Here is a 14,017-nt window from a genome sequence, read left to right on the forward strand (position 1 = left end):
ATAACAAGGATTTCTCCTGTCCTTCACCAGAAATCAACTAGAAAGTGGCACAGTAGACAGTGTAGGACTATGATGCCAGAGAGAAGGAAAATAAGCAATGAGAGTCCTACTATACCTGAAAACAATTACTGTACAGCAAACACAGGCAAGAGAAATTCAAAGAGTCTGACAGTCTCAATGACGTTAGGAGACGAAGATGCTTGTGGAAGCAGACATGGTTAGGAACTGTGGGAGAGCTATGCAAAGAAAGAGTTTCAGAGACCTAAACAAGTTTCCATCTAGTCCATGCTATTAGGTGGCTTATATTATAGGTAGATACTCTGTAAATATAGGCCAAAGAAGATTACTGAGATTTAAATTGAACAACTCCCAGGGCTCACACAAGACAACAAAACTCAATCTTCAGCCAGGCAGAGTAGACAGTCATCAATAATTACTTTGAACATTCAATAGAGGTCCCAAAGGATCACACCTCAGGAGCAGAGTTTAACCCCAAGCAAAGGTTCTTCTAGATCAGGGTTTCTCAACCTCAATACTTCCGCAAGGTTTTTCGACATCTTGAGCCAAAAAATTATTATTTGTGGAGAGCTGTTCTGGCTTCTATTTACTAGAATCCAGTAGCACCATTCCAGGTGTGACAATCAAAAATGGCTCCCAACATTGCTAAACATCCTCTGGGGAGCAAAATTACCCCCAGTAGAAAACCACTATTTTAGACCCATTCTACCAAATTTTTTAAAGTCTTGAGAAAATGAAACTGCTCTACAAGTAACACAATCACCTGTCAGTCTCAAACTTAAGGCTTCAAGTGATCCTCCTGCCTCGGCTTTCCAAATAGCTGGAACTATAGGTATGCACCTCCATGCCCAGCTAATGTTACTAATTTTTTAAGAGATAAGGTCTTGCTTTGTTGCCCAGGCTCATCTCAAGCTCCTGGCTTCAAGTAATGCTCCCATGTTGGTCTCCCAAAGTGCTTCCGAACCCTCCCAACGTGCTTCTAAAAGGGCAAAATAAAAAATCAAGACACTCAGCATGGCAATATTGAAAAGGTCCAGCATCCAATCAGAAATTACTACACATATCAAATATTAAGATCCATAAAGAGAAAAATCAGCCACAGGACAAGACCCAAAACTGAAATACTCAGATGTAGAAGACCTATACACTGACAACTTCAAAACATTGCAGAGACAAATTAAAGAGCTAAATAAGGCTGGGCACAGTGGCTCATGCCTGTAGTCCCAGCACTCTGGGAGGCTGAGGCAGGCCGATCACTTGAGGTCAGGAGTTCGAGACCAGCCTGGCCAACATGGTGAAACCCCGTCTCTACTGAAAATACAAAAAAATTAGCTGGGCATGGTGGCACACACCTGTAATCTCAGCTACTTGGGAGGCTGAAGCTGTAGTGAGAGTCACTTGAACCCAGGAGGCAGACATTGCAGTGAGCCGAGATCATGCCACTGCACTCCAGTCTGGGTAACAGAATGAGACTCCATGTCAAATAAAAATAAAAATAAAAATAAATAAACAGCTAAACAATTGAAGACATACATATGGTATTCATAGATCAGAAGACTCAATACTATTAAGATGTCAATTTTTCCTGAATTGATCTACAAATTCAACTCAATTCCATTCAAAACCACAGCAGGCTTTTTTTTCTTTTTGTAGAAATTGACAAATTTGATTGATGTTGAAAATACAGAGGACCTAAAACAGCCAAAACAACTTTGAAAAACAAGAACAAAGTCGAAGGACTTATATTACCTTATTTCAAGACTTACAATAAGCTTCACTATAGCTACACTATAGGCCTTCACTATAAGCTAGAATAATTAAGTCAGTTGGGTATTGGTACCATAAGAGAAAACTGATCAATCAAATAGCATAAAGAAGTAAACCCATATATAGTTAGTTGGTAAGGAATTCAGGAAAGAAAGGATAGGCATTTGAACAAATAGTGCTGAGAAAATAATTATATACCCATAAAAAAAAAAAAGTTCATTCCTTACCTTACCCTATATACAAAGATCAACTCAAAATCAAAGATATAAAACGTAAAACATAATGTAATAATTCTAAAAGAAAGTATAGGAAACATTCTTTGTATCCCAGGTTAGGCAAAGATTTGTTAGGTAAAATATCAAAAGCATGATCCATAAAAGAAAGATTAAGAAACTGAACTTCATCAAAATTAAGTATTTCTGCTCTTCAAAAAGCTAAATAATCATCTCAATAAAGACAAAAAAAAGGTTTGGCAAAATACAATAATCATTCACGATCAAAATTTTCAACGAACTAAAAATACAGGGAATTTCCTCAACTTTATAAAGGCATCTACAAAATACAAACGTACTAGAGCTAATACTACCTTTAATGGTGAAAGATCGAAGCTTCCCCTCTAACATCATGAAGAAGGCTCTCATCACATCCATCCAACATTATACTAAAGGTTCTAGCCAGGGCAATTCAGTAATTTAAAAAAATTAGGCCGGGCGCGGTGGCTCAAGCCTGTAATCCCAGCACTTTGGGAGGCCGAGACGGGCGGATCACGAGGTCAGGAGATCGAGACCATCCTGGCTAAGAGTGAAACCCCGTCTCTACTAAAAAAAATACAAAAAAATGGTGCTGGGAAAATTGGCTAGCCATAAGTAGAAAGCTGAAACTGGATCCTTTCCTTACCCCTTATACGAAAATTAATTCAAGATGGATTAGAGACTTAAATGTTAGACCTAATACCATCAAAACCTAGAAGAAAATCTAGGTAGTACCATTCAGGACATAGGCATGGGCAAGGACTTCATGTCTAAAACACCAAAAGCAACGGCAGCAAAAGCAAAAATTGACACATGGGATCTAATTAAACTAAAGAGCTTTTGCACAGCCAAAGAAACTACCATCAGAGTGAACAGGCAACCTACAGAATGGGAAAAAATTTTTGCAACCTACTCATCTGACAAAGGGCTAATATCCAGATCTACCAAGAACTCAAACAAATATACAAGAAAAAAGCAAACAACCCCATCAAAAAGTGGGGAAAGGATATGAACAGACATTTCTCAAAAGAAGACATCCATACAGCCAACAGACACATGAAAAAATGCTCATCATCACTGGCCATCAGAGAAATGCAAATCAAAACCACAATGAGATACCATCTCACACCAGTTAGAATGGCAATCATTAAGAAGTCAGGAAACAACAGGTGTTGGAGAGGATGTGGAGAAATAGGAACACTTTTACACTGTTGGTGGGATTGTAAACTAGTTCAACCATTATGGAAAACAGTATGGCGATTCCTCAAGGATCTAGAACTAGATGTACCATATGACCCAGCCATCCCACTACTGGGTATATACCCAAAGGATTATAAATTACTCTACTACAAAGACACATGCACACGTTTGTTTATTGCGGCACTATTCACAATAGCAAAGACTTGGAATCAACCCAAATGTCCATCTGTGACAGACTGGATTAAGAAAATGTGGCACATATACACCATGGAATACTAGGCAGCCATAAAAAAGGATGAGTTTGCGTCCTTTGTAGGGACATGGATGCAGCTGGAAACCATCATTCTTAGCAAACTATCACAAGAAGAGAAAACCAAACACCGCATGTTCTCACTCATAGGTGGGAACTGAACAATGAGATCACTTGGACTCGGAAGGGGAACATCACACACTGGGGCCTATCATGGGGAGGGGGGAGGAGGGAGGGATTGCATTGGGGAGTTATACATGATATAAACGTCATGCACATGTACCCTAGAACTTAAAGTATAATTAAAAAAATAAATAAATAAATAAATAAATAAATAAATAAATAAATAAAAAAGAATTCCAAATCTTGTTAAAAAAAAAAAAAAAATACAAAAAAACGAGCCGGGCGAGGTGGCGGGCGCCTGTAGTCCCAGCTACTCGGGAGGCTGAGGCAGGAGAATGGCGTAAACCCGGGAGGCGGAGCTTGCAGTGAGCTGAGATCCGGCCACTGCACTCCAGCCCGGGCGACAGAGCGAGACTCCGTCTCCAAAAAAAAAAAAAAAAAAAATTAAAGGTATCCAGAGTGAATAGAAAGAAATAAAACTGCCTTTATTCACAGATAAGATGATCTTTTTTTTTTTTTTTTTTTTTTTTTTTTTGTGAGGCGGAGTCTCGCTCTGTCGCCCGGGCTGGAGTGCAGTGGCCGGATCTCAGCTCACTGCAAGCTCCGCCTCCCGGGTTTACGCCATTCTCCTGCCTCAGCCTCCTGAGTAGCTGGGACTACAGGAGCCCGCCACCTCGCCCGGCTAGTTTTTGTATTTTTAGTAGAGACGGGGTTTCACCGTGTTAGCCAGGATGGTCTGGATCTCCTGACCTCGTGATCCGCCCGTCTCGGCCTCCCAAAGTGCTGGGATTACAGGCTTGAGCCACCGCGCCCGGCCAGATAAGATGATCTTAAAACCGTTTTTATTCACAGGTAACATGATTTTATAGGTAGGAAATCCTAAGGGATCTACCAGAAAACAAAAAAAAAAGGAGAAGAAGAAAAAAAAAAACTAGCAGAACTAGTAAGTTCAGCAAGGCCACCAAATAGACAATCAATACACAAAACTCAATTGTATTTCTATATACTAACAATGAACAATCCAAAACTTTTTAAAATTTTCATTCACAATGGCATTGAAAAGAATAAAATACTTAAGAATAAGTGTTTTTAAAAGACCTAGACTTGCTCTTTAAAAATTACAAAAGATGCTCAATATCATCAGTCACTAGGGAAATGCAAATTAAAACCCAATAAGACACCATTGCACATCTATCAGAATGCCCTCTCTCTCGGCAAAAAAAAAAAAAAAAAAAAAAACTGAACATAATAGATGTTGAAGATGTGGAACAACTGGAATGTCCACAGGAATGTTATCTATAATATCTAGAAACAACCCAAATGTCCACCAACAGGTGAATGGATACACAAATTGTGGGAAGTCCACACAATGTAATACTACTCAGAAATCAAATGAATAAACTACAGTAAGCTGTCACTTAACATGTTCAACAGGTTCTTGGAAACTGAATTTAACGAAACAGCATTACAAGTTCCATGCCATTTAACTAAGTGCTGATGAGAAAAAATAACTGGGTTTGTTGTAAGTCAGTTGGCTTAAAGTCACAGTTTCCGAAAACCTATCTATGATGCCACGTGAGGAACTGCTGTTCTGCTACAGAAACAACACGGCTCAGCCGGGCACAGTGGCTCACACCTGTAATCCCAGCACTTTGGGAGGCTGATGCGGGCAGATCACTTGAGGTCATTCTACCACAAAAACACACGCATGTGTATGTTCACTGCAGCACTATTCACAATAGCAAAGACATGCAATCAACCTAAATGCCTATCAATGGCAGACTGATTAAGGAAAATGTGGTACATATACACCAATGAATACTATGCAGCCAAAAAATGCATGAGATCATATCCTTTGCAGCAACATGGATGGAGGTGGAGGCCATTATCCTATGCAAACTAATCCAGGAACAGAAAACCAAATACTGCATATTCTCACTTACAAGTGGGAGCTAAAAAATGAGAACACATGGACACAAAGAGGGGAACAAGAGACACCATGATTACTCCAGGGTGGAGAGTGGGAGGAGGATCAGAAAAATTACCTATCAGGTACTATGCATATTACCTGGATGACAAAATAATCTATATACCAAACGCCTATGACACACAGTTTACCTATATAACAAACCTGCACACGTACTGCTGAAGCTAAATAAAAGTTTTTTAGAAAAAGAGGATGCCCACTTAAATAAATATACCCTAAAGATATACCTGCACATTTATGAAACAGCATAAGCACATTATTCATGATACATAATTTATATTAACAATATCCATCAAGAGACTGGGTTAACAAATACACAGCAAAGCATGTGCTACCTATAAAAAAGAATGAGAAAACTTCACGTCTAGATAGATAGGGAATAATCCCCACACCTACTACTCTATGCGTGTAAGACGTATTTTTAAGTTATAAAAACAGGGTGCAAAACAGTATATATAACATACCACCATGCAGGAAGGGGAGAGGATAAGAATCTACATACTTAGTTGCTTACATTTGCAAAAATAAAATAAAAATAGAAAAAAATAGCCAGAAAATAAAAATGACTACCAATAAGGAAAACATCTTCAAGGTAACTGAATGGGAGGGAGGCATCCCTGAGCTACATTTTTATGAAGAAAATACAATTCCCAATAGTGAAACAAATGAAAACAAATCTAATTGTATGCTGAATTGGTAACAGTAGCTTTAAGGCACAGTATTTTGACTGTATATCCTTAATGAGATTAGTCTACGTCAAAAAGAACTGCCAGGAAATCTTAAACATTTTAGTAGAGTTGTTCATAGTAATGTTAATACTGCTGTCCTGAAACTATCTTTTGTATGTTTAAGGTCAAAGCTAATAAGTAATTATGCTGATACTGCTAGAAACGAAGACTTTCTACAAGCAAGAGCAAGGATAAAAAACACAAATTTGAAATAAGAAAAATAACAATATAAATTCACGATCTTCAAAAATATATATTTCCTAATTGTTCCTGAAAGGAAAGAATGATATCACAGTAGCTATAACTACCTCTAATGGCCTGGTTTTGGTCTTAACATACCTTCCCCTATTAGAAGTGACCAGAACCTTTGGAAAAATAGGCCTGTTCCAGGTTATTTACAAAATAAGCATGAGACATATTGAGTCAAAAAGAAAAAAGATTTTGAACACTAAAGAGACAATGAAACCAGCTTAAAAGAACCAAAATCTTAAAAAAAAAATACTATTCCCTATATCCCAAAGAAAACATTGATTCTCACCATATCTATACCAAAAAGGCTGCTATCATCCCAGATATCTGTTGAAATTGCTTCACCAATAAGTGTCATATCCTCTGCAAGCAATTCCAGAACTCTTATTATCATTTGTCTGCTACCTAGGAATACAAACAGAAAAACGTAAAGGAGAAAAAGTTACTTAACTTTAAAATAATCAGCTGAATATCATATTGCTCGATTTTCTAGTTAGTCATGCTCCAACATTTTCTCTTCTTTTCTAATGTTCTTAGAATTGTAGAGAAATCACAATTTACAATCACACTGAAGGCTTCTGTTCCAGTCACAACACTACTTTACTATATAACAAATCAAACACACTTATAATTGGAAAAGATATTGGAAAAAGCAATAATCTAACAGGTACTGTGAGATAGATCAAAATAATTTTTCAAATTTAGGGACCATCCATGTTACACGTAATATGTGACAAAGCACCAGAAAGATTTAGAAAACGTATGCCAATAATTTCTACTTAGTACTAGAAGGCTTGAGTCTTCTCATAAATTAATATTTTTCCACACAGGAGTTGCCTGGGAAGCTAAGCTTGGACTGGCGCAACTAAAGGAATAAATGAACTTGCTGACATTTGCTAAAGAAACTTCAAGAAACTCTATTTGCACTCACCTTAAACTCAAAAAATCTTCCCAAAGTCACACCCACCAGAGCAAACTCCTTTCTCCACAGAGACAGAATAACAGACTCCATCTCCATTATCCTATGTGAGATGAACATTCACACTAGACCTTCCCAACCCGCATCCCAAAGGTTAAGTTCTAATGAATCAAAGTAAAACAAACTACCAGATTGGAAGAATCTAGATTAATTTTTTTACTAGAACAGCTGGAGCAAATTCTCCTAGAAATCTCTTATGATATTGAACAGTTACAAATCATGCCATAATTTACCACAAAAGGGCAGGAGAACATTTAGAAGTTTTTATGTACCAAGATATAGCTTTATAATTATCAATCTGACTTTTTAAAGCAAATTAAGAAAAGGTTAAATGCAAAATCATTTAAGTCTACAACTGTTCTTCTCAGCTTACTAGACAGATAAACATATGTACTTTACGATGCCAAAGTTCAGATCTTCCTTCATTTCAGATTACTAGTACATGAATTAATATACAGTTCCAGCTAGTAGAAGCACTTACTGAGTAAAAAGTATGGGTACACAGTTTTCCTCAGGATAAAAACATTTTCAATGTTTTCCAAATATATACTTACCTGCTTCTTTCTCCTCCATAACCTCCAAGTGGCAAAAAATAGACATAGGACTTAAAGAACCATTAACTTGGAATATATATTTTTACTTTGCCAGTATAAAGTAAAAAGGGTAAAACTTTCCTATCTTATTTATATCCTGATGAGTTTATCAAATGCTGAAAATGTATAGATTTTGAGAATAAAAATCATGACTGCTTTCTTTTTTTTTTTTTTTTTTTTGAGATGGAGTCTTGCTCTTTCACCCAGGCTGGAGTGCAGTGGCCGGATCTCAGCTCACTGCAAGCTCCGCCTCCCGGGTTTTACGCCATTCTCCTGCCTCTGCGCTCGGCTAGTTTTTTTTTGTATTTTTAGTAGAGAGGGGGTTTCACAGTGTTAGCCAGGATGGTCTCGATCTCCTGACCTCATGATCCGCCCGTCTCGGCCTCCCAAAGTGCTGGGATTACAGGCTGGAGCCACCGCGCCCGGCCGACTGCTTTCTTTCTAAAACTTTCTTCACCTTGCAAAAATACTAAAGTATTTAAGAGCATGGACTTTAGATTCAGAAGAATTGTGGTTCAAGTCCCTGCTTTTAGCTGTTTGACTTCAGGCAAGTTTCTAAACCACTCTAAAACTCAGCTTCATCATTTGTAAAAATGGAGATAAAATTAGTAACTACCACTCTTGGAAGGATAACATGGGTTGATATGAAGAGTGCATGAAATAATGAACACAAAACCAAAGTATGAAGGCAGAACCCAGTAGGGACTCAATACATGGTAACCGTTGTTTCATTTCTAGACTCAGTAGACATCTGCCATATTGTTATTGCTGTCACCGTTGTTCAGCACAATTACAATTAAATACCAGTGTATATTTCAGTAAACCTCTTCAAATTTTCCCAGCACATCTGAACAAAACTGTAATCTCAAAATATTTGTGGGTTTTTTTAAGAAAAATTACTACAAAGGGAAGAATCCAGTTTTGGAGTTTTGTTTTTAACATGTTAAATGGCTTAAGTAGTAAGAAATGAATGGGAAGAGTGAACAACTGACAGCTATTCAAAAAGTTTCCAAAGAGCAAAAGGCAAAGATTTTTTTATTCTGGTCTATTCATGCCAGTTCACCTTTCATAACTTAATCCAGTTGCTCTATGTTGTCATTGCTCCAATTTAAAATAGCCATAAAATGAAAAGAAAAAAAGAAAAAAATGACAGCAAGAATAAATGCAAAAAAATAAAAATTCTAAAAAAAATAAGCATGAGCCGGGCGCGGTGGCTCAAGCCTGTAATCCCAGCACTTTGGGAGGCCGAGATGGGCGGATCACGAGGTCAGGAGATCGAGACCATCCTGGCGAACACGGTGAAACCCCGTCTCTACTAAAAAAATACAAAAAACTAGCCGGGCGAGGTGGCAGGTGCCTGTAGTCCCAGCTACTTGGGAGGCTGAGGCAAGAGAATGGCGTAAACCCGGGAGGCGGAGCTTGCAGTGAGCTGAGATCCGGCCACTGCACTGCAGCCCGGGCGACAGAGCAAGACTCCGTCTCCAAAAAAAAAAAAAAAAAAAAAAAATAAGCATGAAAGCCAATAAAAACTCGTAAAATGGAAGGGCTAGCTGAATAGCCCTCCATGGCATCCACATTTAATTTAAAAATAATGAAGACTTTATTACATTTTTAAAAATTTATATCTCAAAAGATAAGTAAATATAGATTCCAAAAGCCCTAACATAGAAGAGGAAAAAAAGGAAAATCCTAACGAAATACAAAACAAACACAAATTGTATCAGGATTATGATTTCAAAAACAACTAACCTGTTCTTAAAAGAGGAACAGTGGATTCCAGAATGGAGACACAAAACTGGGGAAGACTGAGCTGCTGGAATTGTAGTTCCAATGTGTCTTCAGTTTCCAGCTCTGGCAGATCTATGTGTCCCATATCCAAAGGTGAATGAACGGATATCCTAGAGTTTACATGAGCATGACTACTACTTCCACTGCAAAATAAACAAATGATAAACCTTGCATATAGAAACAATCCCCAAACAGACTTACTGCATATCTGCTGCCTGGCGTATTAGAAGCCTCATACATGTCACAACTCTATTGCTTCATTCAACTCTGGTCAGATTTGTAGAAACTTTGACAAATTTACGAAATCAAACTCCATAAAGACGACTCAAGGCCGGGAGAGGTGGCTCATGCCTGTAATCCCAGCCCTTTGGGAGGCTGAGGTGGGCAGATCACCTGAGGTCAGGAGTTCAAGACCAGCCTGGCCAACGTGGTGAAACCCTATATCTACTAAAAATACAAAAAAAATTAGCTGGGCATGGTGGCAGGCACCTGTAACCCCAGCTACTGGGGAGGCTGAGGCAGGAGAATCTTCTGAGCCCAGGAGGTAGAGGTTGTAGTGAGCTGAGATCGCGCCACTGCACTGCAGCCTGGGCAACAGAGCAAGATTCCATCTCAAAAAAAAAAAAAAGACTCAAAATTGTAAATGAAGCCAAAAATGCATCTATATTTTGCTTTTCAGGCTGATAGCTCAAAGTATGTCAACATTCCTATAATAGCCATCAATATTAGCACTGATAACCCATTCATTTCTAAAAGAAAACAAGCAGATTTATAGGAAAGCTCTTCTGTAATCAACTTGTAAAGACAAAACCAACAGTTCATACAGTTTCCTAGATTTTTTGAGTTTTACCACTGTTCTAAGTAAGCCAATGTTAGGAAATGAAGGATGTTTCCAGAAAAACATCATGGGAAACGTATTACTTCATTTAGCACATTCAACATCATATAATGACTTCAAAAATGCACCCCAAAAAAAGGAACATCCCATCATGCTTGGCTTTCTTCATTAAAAAGTTCTTACCTTGGATATAAAGTGCTGGAGTAAGGATTTAAAAAGTGTAGAAAGGCTAGAGCCTCACGTTTACAGAGAGCCTCAAAATTTTGTCTTTTGATGTTATCCACAATTAAAGCTAAATCACAAGAGACACATTAACGCTATGGAACATTTAAATCTGCCCGAATTATACACCAACTTTGTTGTTTCTTCAATTTCAAGATACCAAGCACCCCAAAATATGGAAACAACTAGGGCTTCTGTGTAACTCTGAAAGGCCACGTGAGGAAGCTGTTCACTCAGGAGTGAAAACTTACAACAATGAAGCACACAAGAGAATGAGGCAGAAAGGCTTTACAAGGAGAAAGAGAAAAACATGACTGATCAACCAACTACAATATAAGAACTAAGAGCACAGACTCTCCTATCATTTTATTTAACTCTAGCTCTGCTCTTTACCAACTGTCATGCTCTTAACCTCTCTAAACCTCAGATTTTTCTGTAAAATGAGGATGATGATAATAATACCAATCCCATTATATAATATCAGTCCTATTCTAGGACAACTAAAGGAGATAAAGTATGCAAAGCACAGGGCATAACACCATGCACATAGCAGGTATGAAATGGTATTAGCTTGTTAACAGTAGTAGCAGTATTGCAGGAAAATAATCAAGCCAACACACTAATGCTCAACTTACTAAACATTTTTTAAAATGACACTAAAGAAGAGGCTAATATGTTTTTAACACGCTTGCAGCCCAAGGATAAGGTAACATACAAATACCACACCAATCCTTTTAAGCAAAGTTGGTATATGAAAATCTGGGTGCCAAGTACTAGGGGCCAAGCATAGTGACTCATGTCTGTAGTATCAACACTTTATGAGGCCAAGATGGGAAGATCACTTGAGCCTAGGAGTTTGAGACCAGCTTGGGAAACATTGTGAGACCTCGTCTCTACAAAAAATAAAAGGCTTAGCCAAATGTGGTAGTGCACACCTGTGGTCCCAGCTACTTGGGAGGCTGAGGATCACTTGAGCCCAGAAGTCAAGGCTATAATCGGGCCACTGCACTCCATCCTAGGCAAGAGAGTGAGATCTTGTCTCAAAAAAAAAGAAAAAAAAAGAAAAAACCTGTATTTACACAAATATCATACATTGTTCACCTTGAAAGAGTCCTTAATTTATAAAATTCTCCAACCGTTCCTTTTAACAATAAACACTTACGCATTTGTCATAAGACAAAAATATGTTTAAAATACTATCAAAAGTGTATCTATCATTTACAGCTATGCTTTTTAAACTAGATCATATTCCATTTGTGGCTGGTAAAAACAACTTAGTGGGTCAGAATCATTTATTTTTTAATGAAATCAGAACTGAAAATACAGTTCAGTGTGTCGAATGTAGTATCAGAATACTATTTTGTGAACATTTTGTTTTGGGGGACACATACACACACATATATACATAAACAGAGTATATGTTCACGTACTGAGCACTGAGTTGCTGAGTTGGGATGTAATAGTTATCTGTCCTTACTGTGGATCATGGTCAAAAAAAGTATGAAGCCAGGTTTTAACACAAGGCCTATACCTGTGTTAGTGTTTCAAAAAAAAAAAAAAGACAGAAAAATAATTATCTCCTTCTGAAATTAACACACACAAGTTAATCAGCATTTCTAATTTCCCCAGAGACATTGCTCACCTAGAGGACACTGCATCCCAATCCTGGCCATCTCCTCTGGGTCGCTGGCCTGTGCGCCCAACCACAGAAGGCCGAGGGCTGCTGCTCCCTGGGGAAGGGTTCTGGGAATGATGAGTGCCTCTTGCTTCATGACAATAAGATAAAGAAGAATTTTGGGAAACTGTGTCTGGGGAAAAAAAGAAAGAATAAAATTATCCCTTAGTAGAAACAGACTTCTGACTATGTAGTATTTATGTATCATTCTTCCAAAAACATTAACAAATTAAGATAGTAGGAATCCTTTTACAGAGGAAAAAACAAAAGCAAAGATCAAACTTTTCTATAAGTATTCACTTAGCACATTTAGGTTTATATCTAACTGACTTGATTACATGGGACCTTTTAGTCAATGGTATTCAATTACAACATTAGAGACTACCAAAGCAGAAAACACTAGATCATGCACTCTCTGTTAAAACTCTCCAAGAATGGCTACCTCACACTATACATAAAAATTAATTCAAAATGCATCAACAACCTAAATATAAAAGCTAAAGCCATAAAGCTCTTAGCAGAAAAAGTAGGTCTAAATCTTCCTGACCTTGAATTTGGCAATGGATTGTTAAATATGACATGGAGGCCGGGCGCGGTGGCTCAAGCCTGTAATCCCAGCACTTTGGGAGGCCGAGATAGGCGGATCACGAGGTCAGGAGATCGAGACCATCCTGGCTAACACGGTGAAACCCCGTCTCTAATAAAAAATACAAAAAACTAGCCGGGCGAGGTGGCGGGCGCCTGTAGTCCCAGCTACTTGGGAGGCTGAGGCAGGAGAATGGCGTGAACCCGGGAGGCGGAGCTTGCAGTGAGCTGAGATCCGGCCACTGCACTCCAGCCTGGGCGACAGAGCGAGACTCTGTCTCAAAAAAAAAAAATATGACATCGAAAGCACAAACCACCAAGAACACACAGATAAGCTGGACTTCATCAAAATTTAAAACTTTGGTACCCCAAGGAACATTACAAGAAGGTGTCGCGATAACCTACAGAGTGGGAGAAGATATTAAGCAAACCATGTATCTGATAAGGGTGTTAATTTTCAGAATATCTAAGTAACCTGAAACCCAGCAATAAAGAAAACAGCCCAATTTTTAAAATGGGCAAAGAACTTTAATAAATATTTCTCCAAAGAAGATATATGAACAAACAATAAGCACATGAAAAGTCATTAGAAATTCACTGGTCATTAATCACTAGGTCTTTAGAGAAATGCACATCAAAACCATGAGATACCACTTCACATCTACTAGGATGACTATGATTTTTTTTTTTTTTTTTTTTTTTTTTGAGACGGAGTCTCGCTCTGTCGCCCGGGCTGGAGTGCAGTGGCCGGATCTCAGCTCACT

The 14,017-nt window shown here is 38.2% G+C and overlaps 1 protein-coding gene across 4 annotated transcripts in view; it reads right to left on the reverse strand.

Moving 5' to 3' along the window:
* Positions 1-14,017, reverse strand: part of RTTN (rotatin) — a 209,492-nt gene that overhangs the window by 182,313 nt on the left and 13,162 nt on the right. For all 4 annotated transcript variants that reach the window (XM_033175487.1, XM_033175496.1, XM_033175515.1 and 1 more), the window contains 3 exons: positions 12,636-12,801; positions 9,895-10,076; positions 6,863-6,978 (listed from right to left, as the gene is read on the reverse strand). In XM_033175487.1, the coding sequence (XP_033031378.1) occupies positions 6,863-6,978; positions 9,895-10,076; positions 12,636-12,801 (464 nt within the window). The remainder of the gene's footprint in view (positions 1-6,862; positions 6,979-9,894; positions 10,077-12,635; positions 12,802-14,017) is intronic.

This window comes from Trachypithecus francoisi, unplaced genomic scaffold (genome assembly GCF_009764315.1).
Source record: "Trachypithecus francoisi isolate TF-2019V2 unplaced genomic scaffold, Tfra_2.0 Contig01474, whole genome shotgun sequence".
Classification (NCBI taxonomy): domain Eukaryota; kingdom Metazoa; phylum Chordata; class Mammalia; order Primates; family Cercopithecidae; genus Trachypithecus; species Trachypithecus francoisi.